Source organism: Penicillium cosmopolitanum (genome assembly GCF_028827165.1).
Source record: "Penicillium cosmopolitanum strain IBT 29677 chromosome Unknown utg000012l:1.0-3308103.0:1.0-3310761.0, whole genome shotgun sequence".
NCBI classification, from domain to species: domain Eukaryota; kingdom Fungi; phylum Ascomycota; class Eurotiomycetes; order Eurotiales; family Aspergillaceae; genus Penicillium; species Penicillium cosmopolitanum.
This window is the reverse complement of record NW_026622682.1, coordinates 377145-397837: the sequence shown is the minus strand read 5'-3', so window position 1 is coordinate 397837 and position 20693 is coordinate 377145. Positions and strand designations below refer to the sequence as shown.

At 48.1% G+C, this 20693-nt stretch overlaps 7 protein-coding genes across 7 annotated transcripts; 4 read left to right on the top strand and 3 right to left on the bottom strand.

Annotated features, from left to right (window-relative positions):
- Nucleotides 1-1304: 1304 nt before the first annotated feature.
- N7509_012911 (bZIP transcription factor) lies at nt 1305-2619 on the bottom strand (the record flags this gene model as incomplete). The annotated part of the gene is made up of 3 exons (XM_056637548.1): nt 1305-1399; nt 1467-2481; nt 2548-2619. 3 exons carry the CDS (start codon nt 2617-2619, stop codon nt 1305-1307), a joined length of 1182 nt encoding a protein of 393 aa, XP_056481055.1.
- A 64-nt stretch (nt 2620-2683) lies between these two features.
- N7509_012910 (uncharacterized protein) lies at nt 2684-3612 on the top strand (the record flags this gene model as incomplete). Its single annotated transcript, XM_056637547.1, is given in 4 exon segments — nt 2684-3110; nt 3164-3372; nt 3384-3508; nt 3561-3612. 4 exon segments carry the CDS (start codon nt 2684-2686, stop codon nt 3610-3612), a joined length of 813 nt encoding a protein of 270 aa, XP_056481054.1.
- A 1271-nt stretch (nt 3613-4883) lies between these two features.
- Nucleotides 4884-10446, top strand: N7509_012909 (uncharacterized protein; the record flags this gene model as incomplete). The annotated part of the gene is made up of 6 exons (XM_056637546.1): nt 4884-5810; nt 5872-6120; nt 6175-6496; nt 6551-8273; nt 8338-9356; nt 9416-10446. The coding sequence occupies 6 exons, from the start codon at nt 4884-4886 to the stop codon at nt 10444-10446; spliced, it is 5271 nt and encodes a 1756-aa protein (XP_056481053.1).
- A 1525-nt stretch (nt 10447-11971) lies between these two features.
- On the top strand, nt 11972-12424 carry N7509_012908 (cupin domain-containing protein; the record flags this gene model as incomplete). The annotated part of the gene is made up of 2 exons (XM_056637545.1): nt 11972-12003; nt 12052-12424. The coding sequence occupies 2 exons, from the start codon at nt 11972-11974 to the stop codon at nt 12422-12424; spliced, it is 405 nt and encodes a 134-aa protein (XP_056481052.1).
- Nucleotides 12425-14610: 2186 nt separating this feature from the next.
- On the top strand, nt 14611-15185 carry N7509_012907 (uncharacterized protein; the record flags this gene model as incomplete). Its single annotated transcript, XM_056637544.1, has 2 exons — nt 14611-14680; nt 14743-15185. The coding sequence occupies 2 exons, from the start codon at nt 14611-14613 to the stop codon at nt 15183-15185; spliced, it is 513 nt and encodes a 170-aa protein (XP_056481051.1).
- Nucleotides 15186-15461: 276 nt separating this feature from the next.
- Nucleotides 15462-17165, bottom strand: N7509_012906 (uncharacterized protein; the record flags this gene model as incomplete). The annotated part of the gene is made up of 4 exons (XM_056637543.1): nt 15462-15873; nt 15922-16372; nt 16524-16894; nt 16951-17165. The coding sequence occupies 4 exons, from the start codon at nt 17163-17165 to the stop codon at nt 15462-15464; spliced, it is 1449 nt and encodes a 482-aa protein (XP_056481050.1).
- A 610-nt stretch (nt 17166-17775) lies between these two features.
- On the bottom strand, nt 17776-19230 carry N7509_012905 (uncharacterized protein; the record flags this gene model as incomplete). The annotated part of the gene is made up of 1 exon (XM_056637542.1): nt 17776-19230. The coding sequence occupies one exon, from the start codon at nt 19228-19230 to the stop codon at nt 17776-17778; it is 1455 nt and encodes a 484-aa protein (XP_056481049.1).
- Nucleotides 19231-20693: the final 1463 nt, after the last annotated feature.

Here is a 20693-nt window from a genome sequence, read left to right as displayed (position 1 = left end):
GAGGAAATTCAGGCTCTGGGGTGGGTCAGATTTTCGTCGTAGGGTTTGGCAAGAGCATTTCTCTCTGAAATCTACTGTTTCACGTTATAATAATAAAGATTAATCATTTTGGCCAGAAAGTTGCGGGGTTCGAACGCGCAGCCTCGCCGTCGCCGTCGCCAGGAAAACTGGGATAGCTTCAGTTCCTTCCCGATTAGGAAGTACATCCCAAGATTTGGATAACGCCCTCATCTAAATCTTCAAAAAGGATGACAAGTGTGTGAAATAAAATGAAAAAAAAGATATCATTATACCTCGACAGCCCTTTGGGAATGCCTTTTGACCACCCGCCCACCTGGATCCCCACCCGCCAGTCAGTGCCAGGCCGCAACACTGGTGGCGGCTCCCCAAGATAAGGGAGCTTCGGTGAGAGTGGCTTAGCCACTGCACCACCTGAGGTGAGGACATTGACAGTACTGCTGAGTTTGCAAATATATAGGATCTGTTGGACGTCATTCTCAAAGTTGTTTGCTCTTAGAAGGCCGGGCCCCGGGCTGCTCGCGGGCGTCCATGGATATCCAGCAGAGCCCTCCCCAGGTGGTAATTATTCAAAGACCAACCCTCCGTCGCTTTGTTCATGGATGCAGCAACTCCTGTACACCAAAGTTCTGGTGTGCCTTAGAGCTCAATAAAGGTGCTACTACTCTTCCTTTTGATGCAAGGTGAAATGCAAAACCGATAGAGGAGGAGACTACCGCACACTGTTGTTCTCAATCCCTATTCAGGAGAGTATTCAAATGAACAACAATTCTCCTGGCTCTCCATTTTCCCTCTACCCCTATATAATTCAGTATCACATTCAGGCCCAGAGTATTAAGGTATAGTGGCTATAATACACACTACATCCCAGACATCTGCTATTGGCAGTATGGCCCCTAGGGCCTGAGGCATTCTATGATAACAGAGTCTTTATCTGGCGTTGATGTGACTAGATTTGTACCTGCGCATTGTACGACCCAAAAAGGGAGAAATATAAATGGAAGATATAGGTGATTTTGGAGTCCGGCTCTGGATTTTAAAGGCCAGCCCCTAGATTCTATAGTGACGGTCAAAATGAAGGGCTGGGATGTAAAGGGCGCATTTTTAAAGAAATTTGACGGATATAGGGAATATATGCACTGGAAGGATTTCCTCAACTCCACAGCGGGATCATGCTTGCAATCGTCGTATCATGCAAAGTAAGCAGAGATTGTATCTATTGAAGACAATTATTGTTATTATACATAATTCATGGTATTTCGCACACAGCGTTAAACGCCCAAGGATCATCCACCAAGAGTTGCAAGGCGAATGGCTTTCTCAACATCGCGCTTTCGGAACGCTGGTCCGCGACCGAGACAGATAGGGCCGAAGGAAAGATCTACGACAATGTCAGTGAATTCATGGAAAATAGGACACAAAGAACCATTGATCTCGGCACTACTCACATTTAGTGAAGCTCGCTGCGTTGAGCTGCGGAGCCGAATTGAGCGGAGCGGAATTGAATCGGGGACTGGAGAGGGGCGAACTCGGGTCCTGGATACGAATCCCTCGATGCTCTAGCAGCCTTTGCACACCACTCGCATCCATCCACTCGTCAGCACCCGATTCATTGACAATTTGCCACGTTCGAGAGGAAACGGTGAGTTGTTCAGGAGAGTAGCTGCTCTTCCTTGAACTGAGAACTTTTGTACTCAACTCGACTGTGTCTCCCATTTCGTCGTGCATGTTGGCGAAGAATCCGAAGATGAAGCGGTCGCGCTCGTCGATGGTCAATCGTTTGCCGAAGATTGCTTTAACCCTCGGATCGTCTGCAGATGATCTCGTTAATAGATGGTAACCAGTCTCACAGCATTGTCGGACCAGACGGTGAGAGAGCGTCCAGCGCCCTTGATTTAAGAGGCTGTCGGGCAATGCTATGGTCGGGAAATTCAAGGTGGGACTAGGGCTGGATGAGAAGTGGATATCCGGAGACGACGAGACTATTCCGAACGGTAGAATTGCTTGTTCTTGGAAGGGTGGCGTGGGGGGTAGTTGTGAAAATCCAGGCCATTGAGCCGCGAGGTCCGACGAAGACTGGAAAGCGTCACCGATTATTGGCCACGAATCAAGTTGCGTTGTGAGCGGATTGTGATTTGAGATTATAGCCTGTGTATCGCTGAGCGTGGGAGACGTCGATCCCGATAGGTCCGCCGGGGCTGCAGGTACTTGTTCGGCCTCGTCGCAGCCACTTTTGGCAAGCGACACGCATTGCTGTGTAATTTTTTGCAGAGCAGCTGTGACACGAGGCTGATTTTGGAGAATCCCAGCCTCTAACAGAAGATCACTAAAGGAAAGGAACGACACGCTGAGCTCTTCGATGCCCGACTCGAGTTCCTGTACGCGAGATTGCAGATTGACGATCGTGGTATCTTTTCTCTTGCGATATACTTGCTGCGCGACGCGAAGCTGCTTTCGACGTCTCTGGATTCCTAGAGTCAGTTCCAACTTGCTCTGTAACTAGTTGTTCGGGATGTACGGAGTACCCACCTCGGGACCTTGCTGATTGTCCGTCTCAGCTCGTGGCCGGCCTCTCTTGCGAGGAGCGGGCGCGTCAGTCATTGCTTCGACCATCGTGTATTGCTTTTAAGGCCTTTTCTTTATCTTGAAGACATGCAGTGATGTAATGGATAATCCGAGAACGCGAAAAGGACGTGACGGGGTTGCTCTACTCATCGGGGTCGGGGCGTCGGGACTGTTGAATAATCAAAAAGAATCGGTGGGTCGCCTGCGCCCAAAGTTTACGGCTTTGAGATTTGCTAGAGTTGGAGATAATGGGCTCTCATGCTCCACCGTCCGAACGTCATCATCAACTCATCATCAAGACCGAGCGCGCCGCAACGAGGAATATAATTTATATAAATCGAACCATCGACCTCAGCTTACTCCATTATTCTCTATCTCCAGTGCTCCGAAATACCGTCATCAGCAGCGTACAGCGTACGGCCCTCGCAACATGTCTTCTTTCACTCAGCCGATGCCAGTAGTTGCCTGCGGCAGAATACCCGCGATGGGGAAATCAATCTCCCATCACCTGCTGCCTGAATATGAAGGTTCTTAATATACATTCCTGAAATAAACAAAGTATGGTGCTAATGCTTCTCAGTCATCCACTTCATCCTATCATATGAGGCTGCAGAGGCTGAGCTCCCGCATCTGCTTGTCGGTCGCGATCCTCAGTCTCGGAGCCCCAATGAGATCGGAACCCACGATTACAGCAGGCCTCCTCGCGCAGTAATCTTCGGTCGCGGCTATGAGCCTCAGCAGGTTGAAGAGCTTAAGGAGAAATTCGTGGGTGTTGCTAAAGAACCTGTTGTTTGGGCGAGGGGAACCCAGCGGATTTGCCTACCGGGGCCGCTGGGCCTGACTATGCTCAGAAAATCGCGGCGGATATGAAGAAGGTGCTTAGTAAATGGAGGGACGAGGGAGGAAAGGATGAGGAAATTTTGGTGTACTAGTTGTTTTGTCGGGGAGAAATTATCTGATGCATTGCTTTTTGCCAGTTCGAATCTCACAAACACAAAATTTAAGGGACGAAATCAAGGATATTTGTAAATGGTCTTGGACTTGGCTAGTAGTTGGCTCCCTGGGCATCGATCTTTTGGCGGTCGATGAATTTCTTCAGGTCGAGGCATAGAATGAGAATAGGAGATTGAGCATCCAAATGTTTACACCAAAATCCATACATCAAAGCTGATGTTTCATCCGCGACATGGGATGTACCATCATTGTTCACTTTATCCTTCGCTAGTTCCAGTGAATAATTCCACTCCTCGGAGTATTGTATTTATTCCTAAACTATATCTGTGAATAGCAGGGGGAAGGAAGGATGTATATTAATAAATTCGTGCAGAATAGTGACGGCAACATCGAGAGATTCGCGAATATACGCACCTGGGCAAGTAAGATTCAAATTCCCACCTGAGATATAACTGCGACATAGGAATGGCTTCGCCTGAGTGATTGCCTTGATCTTCAACTTGAGGCCGGGGTACAGCAATTGCGGCCCCTCGGCCAGCGTATAGAACCTTGGAATGCACGGTTCTGAAATAAATATCAGCGATTCGTCGGTATTTACACATCTAGGGAATAATGATCAGCGCGTTAAGAGAAAACCTAGGCTAGATTTGGTAAGAAAAATTCTCCCTATCAATGGAACTTTGTGCACGCGGCCACATGGTAGTTTGGTGGCTATGGGTAGCAATCAGCTCAGGAAGGCCGGCCCTCATAGACCTTATATTTAGCGCATACCTAGGTAAGGATAACCCCCCATGAGTGCTAAAGACCATGGTGTTGTCTGAAAAACTGCTCCGTCCGCTGTCCACAATCGGCGCGGAAGTACATAGTAAAACGGAGATACTATATCAAGGACATCGCTCCTTTGATTGCATCGGTTGTTTACCCATTTCGCAATGCTACGAAATTGGCCAATGCCTGCGACTAAGCCTGGCATTACCGTAACAATAATATCGCATCGCTAAAACATAATTACTAGTAGCGATACATGATCAACTTCAATTTCTTCCGTGATCAAAATCAGGCTATACCCCTTAGCTTTCCTGCCTAATCTCAAATTGTGTCGAGTGGGCCAAGATGACTAGGATTGTCCTAATGAGTTGCATGATGTTTATTGGCTGCGAGCAAGTGGATCGTGTCCTGTCGCCTATGTCTGCCTGGACCCTCGATACACTAGATCCAAAGCAGACTAGGCCAATTCTCACGGCATGATGCTATATAATCTTTTGTGTTCTTCTCAATGGGATATACAAGATCCAATTCATAATATAAATCAAGCAATACTGACAATCCTCCTATTTATACCCAACATGACTTCTTCACTGCCTTCAGTGCCTGTGAAGCACAAGGATTTCGTCCAATATATCCGGTCCCACCAGAAGACACCCATCGAGGAACTCGTTAAGCCTTACAACGAGTACGATGCTTCGGCGCGGAAGATTTATGCCCAAGACCCAGCACACAATTTGCTGAAGGACAACCATGCTAACATCGTCCCTCTTTACGACGCCATTACTGGCTCTACAGATATTTGTGTTCGCGCGAGAAATCTGAGTTCAGAAACACCTGAACGCAAGGAGAAGTACATCCTACCTCTCTCCACCGAGAAGCGCCGAGCCGATGGCTCACCTGCTGTTGTTCCCACGCTCGAGGAGTTTCAAAACAATTTCGCTCTTTTCACCGAAGGTGCATTGGGCGATCTCGACTGGAGTAATGTGATTGCTGCTGGCAGTGCTGTTGTGACATCTCTCTTGCCTGTGCCAGATCAGTATCGAAATTCCAAGAGAGGCCTCCGTCAATACTACCACGATGAATTTGCGCCGGCGTCGGATGTAGATTTGTTCTTGTATGGCTTGACCGAGGAGCAAGCCATTGAGAAGATCAAGCACATCGAAGACAAGATCCGCAACACGATCTTATATGAAACAACAACCATCCGCACAAAGAACACCATCACGATCGCATCCCAATACCCCAACCGCCATGTCCAAATAGTCCTTCGAATCTATCGCTCGGTTGCCGAAATCCTCACCGGATTCGATGTGGATTGTTCCTGCGCAGCCTATGATGGCCAACAAGTTTATGCATCTCCTCGGGCCATTGCGGCGTACATCACGCAGACAAATCAAGTAGATCTCACGCGAAGATCTCCTTCGTATGAAAACCGACTGTCCAAATACTCCCACCGTGGGTTCGAGGTGTTTTGGTCGCAACTTGACCGGTCAAAGGTCGATCCGGTATGAATACATAACACTAAAAGCAAAGAGGATTTGACTAGTGATGCTGACTCGAAACTAGACTATCTTCGAAAGAAGCTTTATGCGAACCGAAGGACTCGCACGGCTTTTGGTCCTGGAGAAACTCCCAAAGTCAGGCGACCGCGACGATTATCTGAGAAAGAGACGCGAAGAGCGAGGGAGGCCGGCTCTCAGTCTGTATTTACAGCGTCGCCAAGGCAAGGAGTTGCGAGGTAATATTAAAGACGACTGGGAAGATGAAGTTCCGGAATGGCAAGAAGAGGACCAAATTTCGGACTACCATACATTTGTAAGTCCTTCCACTCCTGCCTATGTCTTTGAAGTTAATCTAAAATTCCAATAGACCATTCCTTACGGTCGGAGATTCAATGCACGGAAGATCGAGAAGCTTCTCTACACGAAAGATTTGCTTCTTAACGCCCAATGGAATCAGAAGAAGGATCGCACAGTTTATCTTCATCGCCACCCTGCTTTCTTCGGTGAAGCCGAACATGTCATTGGAGATTGCTGCGGATCTTGCCCCGAGCCAGTGACCGACGAAGAACGGAAGGTGGCAGAGGAGGAAAGCAAGATCTATATTTCTGGCAACATCACCTTCATCAAAGATAATCCCGGTCGTCAGGAAATTGGCAGTTTCAACCCAATTACCGAGACCGACTGGACAGGTATGACCCAGAAATTGGCGTTTTTTAAAACGAGATACTGACTCTAGACCACAGAAATGGCGTATATTGGTCGGACCGAGTTGCTCTGCCAGGCAATCATCTCGCATGACCTGGAATCCGTGAAGAACTTCCTTGATCAGGAGGACGCGGATCCAGATCGCCGAGATTACACTGGGCGCACTCCCCTGCAATTGGCCTGCATGACCTCCACTCCAGAGATTGTCCAATGTCTTGTTGATCACGGCGCGAGACTTATTGCTCGGATGGCGGATGGTCAGACCGCATTGCATCTTGCTGCTGCGAGGGGTGCAAATGAGATTGTTCGCATTCTACTCACCAAGAGCAACCAGAACCAGGAGACAGAAGACCAGAAAGCTGCGAATGCGAGGACCACTCCCATGGAAATCGACAGTGAGAATGATGACGACGATGCCGTAGATGAAGATGACGCATCCCAGACATCTGCCTCGTATGTCAAGGTGGACAAAGGCGAAACGGACGAAGCTGGACCAACCTACGACACAATCGAAGAGAATGATCTAGATCCGGACATCTACGACATCAACGTGCCCGCCTGGGATAATTTAGCATCGCCCCTCCATCTGGCAATCCTTCATGGGCATGTGAAAACTGTCGAAGAGCTCGTTACATCTTTTGGCGCCGATGTTCTGTTGCCAATCAAGATCACGTCTGAGTACGACAAGCGACCGAGAGGCGCAATCATGACTTTGGTGCTGGTACTATCCCTCCCCTTGGATAGCGCCAGAGAAATGTCAAAGACGTTGTTGAAGCTCGGTGCTTCGCCTGCCCAAGCCGACATGTTCCACCAGACTGCACTTCAGTATATCGCTCAGTCCGACCATAACGACCTTCTTGACATCTACCAAGAGCATGACGGACCAGGAATGCAGCGAGCAATCAGCCACCTCTCAGTCCACGGCACCCGTTACGCTGTTTCAAACTCTACTTTCGCCTCGGCTTTGGTGAACGCCCTGTGTGCCAAAAACGAGATTGGAGCCAAGAAGCTTCTCGAACTAGGTGCCAAGCCTAGTAATGATCTGGCGGATTGGTTGAAGGCTGTGAAATCTCAGGTGCCTCATGCAGTGCGATGTGGTCGAGAAGCCAGCCTTGCGGAAGACCAGCCCAAGCAGCCTATTGTCTACGCCATCCAAAACGATCTACCAATGGTTGCTATTGATCTCCTGCAACGTGGCGTCGATCCCAACACGATGAAAAAACAAAGATACGATCGTGAAGAAACACTTCTAGATTGCACAAATGGATATCTGAAAGAGTTGCAGGATTCTCTGAAGAAAGAAGATGTTTCATGGCACCGCACATATGGTGCTCCAGATCCCGTCACTTTTGACCAGGACGATCGCTCATACTTCACGGAATTCGAAGAGGGTAGCTACAAACTATTCGCGGCGAAAGTCCAGCTAGAGAGGGCAAAGGAAAACAACAAGAAGGCTGAACAGAAGGAAAAGGAAGCGGAAGACAAGGCAAAATCGTCCGGAGATAAGCCAGGAGAGGCAGAGAGGAGAGAAGCAATCACGAAGATGATCGATGAATATGAGCTGCTAAAATCCAAGTTATTATCGCGAGACGCAAAGACTTGGGAAGAGCTTCACCCAGGGGAAACACGGGAGCCTGCGCCTGAAGCTCATCGAAACTGGAGATATAGCACGAAGAAACCCTCTGCGAAGGCATTCAAGATCAAGTTCTTCAGTTCACTTTCAGGTCTTTCTGATATTGTGCAGGAAGGATATGTGAAACTGTATGTACACAAGGCCATATATACCCGTGGGTATTTAGAAATCACTACTAACCTATGAAAATAGCTTTGAGGCTGCATGGAGTGGAGATCTGGACACTATCAAATCTCTCACACTCAGAATGTGGGGACCGGCTGAAGACCAACTACCCTTGCATATTTCCAGAACAGATTCCTTAGGGCTCAACTGTCTTCAAATTTCCATCTTCCGAGGCCACCTTCGCATTGCAAAGGCCATATTGCAAATACTTCGAACTCAGTATAAGGTGAAGGAGGATGTCACTCATCAACACTTTGAGATGGACATCGACTCAGACAACGAATCTGCCGATGGCGAGGGTCTGAATATTGTCGGCCGTGCTGTGGATGACAAATTCACATATGACAATGTCGGAGAAGTCGCGAGCAAAGTCGAGAGCGAAATTTCACCACTTCAAGCATTGGAGCAACACTGCCCTGTCCAACTATTTTTGGATCAGGAACTTCTCCCAAGTGATACTTTCCGCCTTTTTGGTATGAATCATTGGAGTAGTCCGCATCATCTAATGGTGAACACCCTTTTCAAATATGCAATTTTTAAGAACGATCTTCGTCTGCTGGAGTGGCTTTTAAATGCCGGCCACGAATGTGTGAGGAGTGATCCTTCCAGCAAGACGCCATTCACTCTTGACCAAAGTGAACTTCAGCTCGCAATGTCCCTAGGACATACTGATTGCCTCGCCATGCTTATTAAAAGTACTGCTGTTGGCCTTCCGCTCATGAAGCTGAGTGAGGAGTCTGGGATTGATGCCTGCGAGGAGCCCCAGTATTACCAGGGCTTGTCAATTCGAGGGCACAAGCGCAAAGACTGGGCAGATTCTGGACGGCCAGATAACTCCAGCAAAACTGAGAGCCCCAGTCGCCCGCCTCTCCTTATTTCCGCCTTGCGAGGGAGCTTAGCTAGTACTGAGTGGTTTCTTGGCACAGCGCCCAGTCGTTACTATCTGGAATACGTTCATGCGCACTTGGAAGACGAGAATGTCAAAAGAGTTGCCGAGTCTACGCTGGGTCTTGACGCAACTGTTCTCAAATGGCTCCAATCCCGAAGTGAGTTTCAAGTTTGCGATCCGAGGCAAACATATACATTGTACTAACTTCGGCAATAGATAACCTTGTTCTTCACTGCGCAGTGATGGCGCCAACCTCTGAAGAGTCAGAGCAACTGGTTCAGTATCTCGTTGACCGCCACCCGGAATGCTTGGAAGTACGATCCTCGGAGGGCCACACGCCGCTCGCACTAGCGATGTCACTTCAGAAAGTTAATTTTGCACGGGTTCTGATCAAAGCCGGCGCTAACCAAGCCACCCGTGATAACCAAAAACGCAACATCCTTCACTTAGCAGTATGCTCCATTTCGGACACAGCGAGAAGGGTGCCGGAGAGAATCCGTCAATTGGTGGACTTAATGGACGAAGAACTTGTATCTGACATGCTCATACAACGTGCGGGTGAAAGCGCACAGACCCCCTTCGCTCGATGGCTCAGTAAATATCCCTTTGACCTCTCTGCCGACGCCAGGGACAAGGACGAGACTCGCTCGATCACACAAATCTTTTTAGATATGGGGAAAGCTGGCAATCAAAAGTTCTTGGAATTGCTAGATGGTACAGGCAACACGCCTGTCCATGAGTGTGTGAAGCGAGGCTTCCCTCAAGTGCTAGAACCAATCTTGGACCAACGATCAGACCTTCTCTACCGAGAGAATGCAACCGGCAGCACGCCACTTAACATGGCTGTGGATGCCTGGGTTAATGCGACGACTCGCAATGTTCCCCAGATTTCCGTCACGTCGAATCGGCATTCCCAGCGGCATAGCCCGTGGCAAAATATCACCGCTCATCGACCAGAGCACTTTATAAAGAACAAAGACAGGAGGACAAAGGTACAGATCATGCTTGATGTCTGTCAGAAGAGCGCACGGCAGACTGTTCAGAAAAGAAAGCTTGTGACCCTTTTCGAAGCTAATGAAGTCGCCAAACGACTGGCTACGAGGAAAAGTGATAGCGAAGAGAATGGCCATAGGGTAAACCGATATGGTAGGCGCATCGGCCGGGAAATCCACAAATATCGGGAAGACGAGGACATAAATCTCGATGAAGTTGCTCTATGGGTGGGAATGGCTTCGAACTGGGATTAGTTTCTAGGTTTGAATGGTTGTTACATCTCTAGCTTTCATGTTCAGCTATTCTTACCAGCTGGGCTGTTAAAATCCATATATTATAGATCAATATCACACCGTATAAATCAGTTTCTTCCTATATAAGTCTTCCTTAAGAGCAGCGACGCCACCCAAGATATTCTCTAACCCGCCTCCCTGAATTTCGATCCGGATCGGTCGCAACCTTCCACTTTAAAAATGTTTTTCTATCACTTTATAAAATGATACCATGAAGTCCTCGTCGGTCTTTGACGGCTCCTACGTCCTCCTGATTTTGACTCCTATGATCGTGAATCTGCGCCCGAAGCATGTGTATGCCATGTTCCATTTGTTTATGACCCTTGCCGATGGCGGAAGTTGCCTTGGTGGCCTTGGTATGTCTTCGACTGGCATCAAAGCCGCATAGATGTATGCCAATGTCTGTTTTGTGAGACTTTCTGCCTCTGTAAACCGCCGGTTGCAGAATTGTGCCGTCTGGGTCCTCGCGACACAATCCAGATCATTCGAAATTCCATTTCGGTTACCCAATGCTTGTATTTTCTGGATCGCTTGAGGATCTTTGTAATCGATCGCCTCATCAGCTCCTAGGGATATTATCCAGGGGATATTTTCTCGTAAGCAGGTCGCAATTACTTTCAATCCCGATCTGTGGAGTTGTTCAGCAGATGCAGCCTGAAAATTCCCGGTCGCACTTTGAGGCGCTCTTACAACTTCGCCAGCTGCGCGGCGATAGCCCCAAACTAAGCTTGGAACACAACACGCGCAGCGTGTTACAAGTTAACCTTAGGTTCCAGGCACGGATGGTCTGCCGCTAAAAGGTGACTGTTGACTAAACCGAATCGGGTGTCGGTTTTATTTTCCGGCATCAACAGCTCCGACTCCCGGATAGATACCTATCTATCCCTGTGCTTCATCCAAGGCCCGAGCTGGAATGACGATACGATAGATCGTATGACCTCATTTCCCCGCTATCCTTGATTCCGAATTATGACGGGTGTCCATTTATTCAAAACTGCAAGGATAACCCTGCATAGAGAAGCGGTGTAATGGGATTGCCGGTGGCCGTGGGGGGGGATTCTGATAACCCATCTCACACCTTTTATTGACCATTGATCCCACCTGAGAGTTCGAAATTCTCAAAAATAACATCAAACTTACTAGGGAGAGACGAAAGGAGATGGAAGATGTAGATGGGAGATCTATGCTGTGTGAAGTCCACGCTATATCTACCAATCTAATAATGACAAACGGCTTGCAATGGGTGCAATGGCTGATAGAACCCAGCGGAAACCCATGCAATGCGGGTAAGGATATAGATCCTGGTTCTGCGTGCATGATACATGAAGTGTGAACTGGCGATGACGATAGGTCTGAGGCCTACAGCCTCGGTTAACCTTGCCAAGGTGAACTTGAAAAGCTCCCACAGGCTTCAAATTTCAATCTCGATCTTCCAAATTTCAAGTCGCGGATCCAACCTTGGAACATCAACAGAAATATCGAAATCATGACAATGGAAGAGCCAACCTATGATTCTAGGTATGCACCACTTCAATGAACCTCAACATGAACTAACGGAGGTCCCAGCCGCCCGATGCCGGTCATCGATCTCATCTCTCAATACGAATTGAAGGTCCCTGGCATCACCGGAAAGACCATCGTCACCGTCCGCATATCCTATGCTCCCAATGGGTCAACTCCTCCCCACAGACATGGTGGCTGTGCTGTGACGGGGTATGTGGTGTCGGGCACAGTATTGAACAAAATGAATGACGCGCCGATGAAGGTGATTGAATCGGGCGGGGCCTGGTATGAGGCTCCCGGCTGCCACCATAGGATCAGCGACAATGCAAGCAAGACAGAGGAAGCTGTTATACTGGCTACCATGATAGTTGACACCGATGCTTTGGAGAAGGATGGAATGGCCGCGCTTATGCAAATTGACCCAGAATATCTCTGAGTCACTTCGCCACGGAGGGTGGGAAATGAAGTCGGTCTAGATCGAAGTATGAATAGTTCGAATTAAATGAAGCATGTGAAAATGGTATTATTCGTCTGGAAGGCGTTCGAGTCGGAGTTGTGTTCGGATATGTGCAGCACAGGCTAGCCTTGAAGGACATGATCTGAGCCCGTCGACGAGTAGGGGCCTAGTTATCGGCCGGCTGTACGTACTAGTATGTGATATTCTACTTAGCTTGCACCCTTGGAAAGTCTCATATCCCGAGGTCAAGTTCAAATTGAATTTGGACTCGGAGTGTCCACCTGCGAGCCCCGGAGTCGCTGATATAGTAGAATTAAGCCCTGGAGGAAGGCGAAAATCGATTCCCTGGACCTAGGAATGGCTCTTCAAGCTTGGAGATTGAAGACGATTAGCTTTAATGAAATAGAACGGGAATGTATGGAAAAGCGACTCGGACCTAGGGGAGAAAGGAATAACTTGGGAAGAAAGCCATCGATTTTCGGAAAGTAGAGTTGCCAGCTCTTACGGCCTCGGATTTCAGTTTCGCACATATCACGAATTTAGGGGTATACATTCAATTACAACCAAGAAGAGGTAGAGCTTCCAGCGCCAAGTCAATAGCAGTACGCGTCTCTTGATCGCTTGAGCCAGTGAAGTCTCAGGGTAGGGAGGATCTTGCCACAATAGGTCAGTTGGATCTACCCACGAGATACCATTTTTATCAAGAGCACGTCAATCTTGATGCTTCGTTTCTGTCTCTTGTCACTCACGGCATTCACTCTCTACTCCGCCTAGATCCAGGCGTAAAATGTATATACAGGCTACGGATTGGTGCAGTGATAGTCATACTCCTGCGCAGGAAAAATAACTTTAATCGATTGGGTCGAAACACCATGCTTCATGCCATCTGATCCACCAACAGCATACAATGTCAATGACCCAATGGCTGTATGTCATCATCTGTGGATCTACTGATGTATAATTTCAGCACGGCAAAAGAACGCGCAAGACAACGCATACGCAGCTTTCGTAATGCATTACCCTGTATCAAGCGCTCTACGGATTAGATATGTAGGAATAGACCCTTGGAAATGGCCCTATCGGTATTCAAAGATATTCATGCAATCCCCGGGAGGCATAAGTCAAAAACAGCCCCGTACCTGAAGGGAAGATGGGTAAGTTGATTCACTGAGCCATAAATAAGCCGGGCTAAGCTCCATGCGGTTCTAGTCTGCGGCCCCAGACCATCTCGCCCCCAGCCGTTGCGATGGATGATTTTTTTGGGTCGTATCATGCGCTCCTTATTACTCGACAATGATGATATCCACATCTCATAATTGAATGTCTGTCTCTAGTGAACTTGGAACAAAAAAAGCTCTGTAATTCGAAATTCAGCCCTATTGGATAAAGAAAAATAAACAATTGGGATCGCTCAACTCTCGATTGCTTCCTCGTCATCTTATGGAGAGACCCACATAAGATCTTCGCGCCGCGTGTCTCGAGCATGTCCAGTTCCGGCCCCAAGTCGAGAAGCTGTCGATCGCACGGACTCGATCTCCATACTTGCATCAGACTTCCTCCACTGTATCCGACCATTTTAATAACATACGCGCTATTCTTATTCCCCGCGATTGGTTTACTTTGCGCATCTCAACGAATGAATGCCCTATTCTGTTTCACTTCGGCCGGAGCTACCATCACCACTCTTTCATCTCGGTCGGCTCGTCTCTTGAGAGATCTTTATTTAGCACCAGGTAACACCGATTATACCATAGATGTAGGGTATCCAAAATTAGCAAAGAGGACATTCGGGAAACAAAGATCCACAAGCTTCGTAAGTGGCCACAGATCACAATCGTTCCAGTTGTACTCCGTACTCCAGTCTAGAATTCCCGGGCCAAATGTCGATCGTTTCAACAACATTCTAATTCTATGTGTAGATGCCTTCCTCGAAGGGAAGCTGGCTTACGACAACTTCACCAAATGTTGTGACTTGCGATGGATCATCATCGCGAGAGACCATGACGTGACAAGGCTCGCTGATGTGCTTCTTTCAAGTTGTTGAAGAAAGTAGGATGTCATGGGTGTGTATAAAGGCTGGAAGAGACCACCATCATGGCTTCCATCCAACACACTATCAATCATTCTTTCCAATATAACAACATCATCACAATTCCACCGTCACAATGAAGGTTTCCGCAGTCATGACTACTCTGATGGCCGCCTGCCTGGTCGCTGGCGCTCCTCCTGCTCCAGGTACTTCATTCTCTTTCTAATATTGGACAGTGCCGTGATTGCTAACTCATTTCGCTTCTTAGTGCCCACTGATCTCTCTTCCATCCCGCCGCCGCCACCTCCCAGCGGCACCGAGCTGCCCCCTCCTAAGGGAACAGGTGACGGCCAGAAGCGTGACCAACTTCCTACTGGCACTGAGCTGCCCCCACCACCACCTACCGGCACTGAACTGCCACCCCCAAGCTCGGATGTCCCTCTTCCTCCCAAGCCCACCGATGATGGGAACGAGAAGCGTGATGAGGAGCCCAAGGGAACTGATACCCCCCCTCCTCCTCCATCTGGATCCGCTCCTCCCCCTCCCCCTCCATCGGGCAGTGCTCCCCCTCCCAAGCCCACCGATGATGGGAACGAGAAGCGCGACAACGAGCCTAAGGGTACCGATGTCCCTCCTCCTCCTTCCTCTGGATCTGTTCCGCCTCCTCCCCCAACTGGTACTGCTCCCCCTCCTAAGCCCACCGATGCTTAAATCGAAGAAGGACTTCTGGGAATGTCTAGATCTTGATTTGTCATGACCTTTGTCGACGCAGGAAAGTCGGATAATCGGTTTTGTTAGATATCGGATTCTTGTGTTAGATTTAGATGCGGTGAAATATTAGGGTGGCTGGTTTTCCTTCTAATTCACTACCCTCAGACGGTAAGTATTTATACTACTCAAACGCCTCAATACACTCGTTACTTAGACCTCAAATTTCGAAATAAACTTAACAAAGTAGATGTAACTGAAAATGGGAATTTGTTTGCTTCAAGCCTCCGTCGCCTGCTTCAAAGCATTGGCCCCTCTGTCTATAACCACATCGCTCTTCCAGGTTTTGAAGTCTCGTGTAGGAAGATTTAGCGCGAACATTCGATCAATTTCCATAGGCGACCTGTCTTTCATTTCAGGGATGGTAAACCAGGTTATGATGTAGCCAATAGCTGCAAATGCCGCCATGACGAATCCAGTCTTGCCGCGTAGGTTACCAGAATCCGGATTGTAGATGTATGGAAGGATGATGGAAAACACTCCAGTAGCTACTCCGCTAACAAACCAACCCACTCCTTGGGACTTTGAACGTAGTGTGAGCTCTGAAGTCTCGGCGGCAACAACGTGGGATGCTGGCCAAATTCCTAGGCCGCACACCATAGTTATAACCATCATGCTGACGGCAGTGTACCTACAGACCGGTTAGATTGAAAGAGAATTGTTTTTGTATGAGACATACCAGATAGTTACTACCCCGGTAAAGCACCCAGCGATTCCTAGAGCCAGCCACAAAACAAAGGCCGCGCCCAATGTCCATAGAATGAGAATGCGTCTTCCGAGTGCATTCAGTGTGAAAAGACTGACGCCATTCGCAATCAAACCTAGCCCAATTCCCAGAATAAGAAAGATCAAGCTGTTCGTCGCACTCATGCCGACCATTTGCATGAAATAGGACGCGCTGGCTAAAAGTTGTAGTCCGAAAAACTGCGGCAGAGCGCTTGCAAAACATACGATGAACGTCCTGCGGCGATTTGCTCGCCCTTTAAAGCAGTCGGAGTATGTCTGTGTTTCGCGTTCCTCCTCCTCTGCTTTAATTGAGGTTTGCAAATCCTCAATTGTCTTTGCAGAGTCCATATCTCCCGTATCAAGCTTACACTGCATTTTCAATGCTTTCTCGAATTGTTCCCCGTCTTAAAAGCCATGTCGGACTTTCAGGGAGAATCCAGGAGAGGAAAAAAGGCACCGCTGAAAATGCCCACTGTGATGCAAAACATATTCTGTACGATTCGGCTCCGGGATGTTTGAGCGAAGTATACACCACGATCGAGCCTATCAACTGACCCAGAAGCGTAAAGATCGGTAGAAAGGCGATGATCGGTCCACGAAGCACGATAGGAAGTACTTCTGACATGTACGTTTGAATCATACAGAGAAGCATCCCGATAGTGACTCCTTGCAGTAATTTCCCGGTAAGAAATAGACCTCTTCGAGAGTCCATGTTCGGATGGAGATCACAAAGATATATAACTACTCCCGCAACGGCTGAGAGGAAGGACCCTGTTGCTAGCGACAGTCTGCGACCACCTCGATCCTGGTAGTAGCCCCCGATAATAGCCCCGACCATCATTCCAATGGGACTTGCCGCATTCCAGAGTGAAAGCCATTCGGACGGAATAATATATTTACCGTTCAGCTCAGCACCAAAGCGATGCCTAGTAGTAGCAATCGTCAGCCTAGGTATGATCTGGTGTGTTGACAGGCAACGTACTGAAAGGCTGGCATCGAAGATACATTTGCCACAATAACCAAATCATATCCATATAGTAGTATTGCGGAGCTCAGTGCAAGATTGTATCCAACTACTTTGGGCCATTTCTTCAGGGAGTGCCACAGTGGGACATACCCCTGACTAGATGTGTTGGTATCGGGAGAAGATACATCTTCAACAAATTCCTCAGAACGCTTGGGTGTGGACTCTTGCATGATTATTTGATCACACTCTGTAAGTTGAAGACAATGTCGCGGTGGGCCGGAGTTGAATTATAATCAAATTGCGCCCGCGCAGACAGGGAGGGGTGAGCGAGGCACCGCGGCTCCATCCCTTCGGTTGGCGTTACATGAGCTTGGACATGATGCAAGCGACTCTCTAAGCGAGCACTCGGACGGAAGAAAACAAACTCCGCCAAGTACCCTCAAGTTTGAGGAATAAGCTGCTGATGTATTCGCACCGGGGAGCTCTGCTGCCGATCACTACGCCAATCAGGTTTCGAAATAGGCTTCCCCGCACGAATGCCAAGTGGGTTCCACAGACCATGATTCGTGTTAGATACGCCCTGGATCATGGCAAACGCAGGGTTTTCGGGGCTGGGTCAGAATTGGGATATATCTGCAATTCAGTAGGCTGTACTGTATATTGCTTCACGGTCCAACGTCAGCTGATCGGTCATACTATTGGTCGAAATCGACATTGGTCATTCTTCAATAGAGCATATTCTTATTTTGGAACTATGAATGAGAAGGTATGTATTTGATCTTCTGCGGTCTTGTTTTCTTCGAACAACGACAGATGCGTAATAGCTGGTGCTGTCCATGATCAAGGGTGAGCGTCATCGCGTGCCAATGGCGCTATCTCCACCGGCGATCGAGCCTCTCTCATCCGCTCCAACTTAGCTAAATGCTTTCTGGTACTGCTTATCTCGGTCTCTAGCTCACATGCCGATGCAATTCGATATTTCAAGGCGAGTATTGCGGCCGAGATCATGAGCAAAGCGATACCAACAAGGTACGACCACTGCCCAACCTGCTGCTCCGATTCTTGGTTTGACCCTCCGGGCCCATCGTTGTGAATCCACCACTCTATCCAGACAATAAACGCGATAGTAGTAAATGGGCTGATTATCATGCTGAACACCAACCCGAATAGGATAAGGCAATCGAAAGTGACGCGGATTGAGGCCTTGATGAAGCAGATAGTTAAGGCTGGACGGACTTTGCTCCAGATCGAAGCAGCTTTCCCTGATGGTCGCTCCATTCCTTTCTCCAAGGAGAGCTCGTTGGTTGATTTTGACAATGCATCACGAAGGTCACCCTTGAAACTGTTCCACATTTTCCTCCGTTCCCGCCAGATGACGATAATCTGAGCGGACGGGATGTTTGAGCGATAGGGTAGCCATTTGAACGTGAGATGAACAAAGTTGAGGATAACAGATAGACCAACTAAGCTGTAGATGTATCGCTTTGAATATATCACCCTGTTGATGAATTTGTTCGGGTTGTCAAGCTCTGAATCTCTAGTTGCAACCCAAGACTCTAAGCTGGTAGGTTGCCGCAGAATCTGACTAGAATTGAAACAGGGATTGAAGCAGAGGTCTCCGAGCTCATTCCATCGGGATATATTTGAGAAGGTCCCCCATACACTCTCATTCCAAGATGAAGTTCGCCAGGATGCCTGCCAACCATCACTAGAAGTTTCATCGAATGGCGGTAGATCGGGATAGCAAAACATGTATTGGGTCGGAGTTTTGGACTTTTGTTTCGAGTATACCAAAGCACAAATACCACCGGCCAGCATGAGAAGGTTCCATAAGCAAAACAGAAGAGCACGGGCTCTTTGATGGCCAGAAAAGTATCGTGACCAGCACATCAGGGGTAAGAAGACGAGGTAGCCCGTAACGACGATGGCAAGCACAGCATCGCCATCAAGCTCAAGCGCGCCTGGGGAGATCGACAAAATATTCGTGCCCGTCACTATTTGAGGAAAGCTTTGTTGGAGCGTTGTATTCTCTGCGACATAAGGAATCGTGACATCGGATAACTGCTGGAACTTTTGTGGGCTCGACACGAGAATAAAAGATTGGATAGAGGCAGTTCCTGCGTAGGTCGCTGCGGCCCCCAAAAACACATCGCTCAACCATCCAGTCCATCGCGTCAAGATTGAGACCGCAAGAAGGGCGTAGAATAAATATCGTGGACACGAGTCATAGATAGTGCTGATTGGGTAGAAGCAGACAGCCTCTTGGGCCACGAACAAGGGGCTGCTAGTGTTCATCTGGAGATAAGCATGGTCGTGAGCATCCTGCCAGTGTTGCGGCGGTACCAAGTGAAGAATTTGAAGGATTCGCTTGTTTCCAGGCACTCGAATTTCTAACTTTTCGCCTGCCACGGCGGTCTATAATTGCTGCCTCGGAGAATGTGGATACTCGACGAGGTGTCGACGTCATATACTCCCCGCTGCCCCTTTGGGTGTAGGAATGCACCTTACATAATCAATAGACCACTACTGGTGATGGATGCTTGAATATCTAACGTTACAAACAAACTATTTAAACTATTTAATATCAATTTGTGAGAAGTATTTCGTGAACATTTCCAGCTGCAAACTTGGGGCAGCCTTTTCTACTATTGAAAGGCCCAAAAGCAAGGCATCACCCGCTCTACAATAAAATGAGAAAACGATATTCGCGGGAGAATTTATGATACGCGAAAATGTTGGGGCAAGTTTGAATCCCCATGCCTTTGTTGGTAGTCCAATTCAAATTTATGGCTTTTGGTGAGGCAAGCTAGTTATTGTTGTATTTTTCGATTACTTGCTGGAGTTGGCGATCGTCTCGGTAGCGTCCCAGAGTGTCTGCTTTCCAGGTCTCCCAGTCAAAGTCCTCAGTGTACCCTATGGTGGCTAGGAGTCCGTCAAATAGCCCGAGGAATCTGTTCCAATTACAAAAATCGTAGCCACAACAGAATCGGAACCTGTGGATGATCCGGCTATTCCTGACGATCATTACAAGATCCGAATGCCGACTAGCTTGAAAACATTCAGCAAAAAGCTTTCCGTCTTCGCCAATACAATTCTCGCCCGCGTAAAAATCAGCAACAGGTAGTAAAACAATCGGTGAATTGAATACTCCTGACTTTGAATTGGTTTGTGCCCACCCCCAGTCAATGATTCCAGTGATGTTAAATTTATTATCGACAAGTATCTGGTCTCCCTTCTCGTCCGTATGTTTCAAGTAAAACCTCTCGTCATCGAGGTGACTGAGAGAACAGACCTTTAGGGTGATATCGAGAAGGAAACAGTGAATCAAAAAGGCATCAACCGCCCGATCAGCGTACAACTCATGTCTGCTTATCAGATCCAAGATCAAGATATTTACGGTGAAATATTGCTTTGTCGAGGGGAAAGGACCGAGCGCATTCATCTGGGAACTATAATAGTCTGCTAAAGACTCTCGAGCGAATGGTCCGATATTATACAGCCCAGGATCAAACATAGAGCCAGTCATAGGAAACAGATGTACTACCTTCAGCTCTATATATACCTAGGTATATATCTGCAAGCTGACTGGTTACCTTCTTCCTTTGCTCAGGAGCGGCAAGTGACCAGCAAGGAATTCTCAGGCAACTTTTCCGTGAAAATTTATCTAACACCAACAGGATTCTTTTCGGAGAAGTTATAGTCGAAGACATTTGGCACTGGGATTGAAGTCCCACTCAAAAACCGTAGGGTTGAGACTT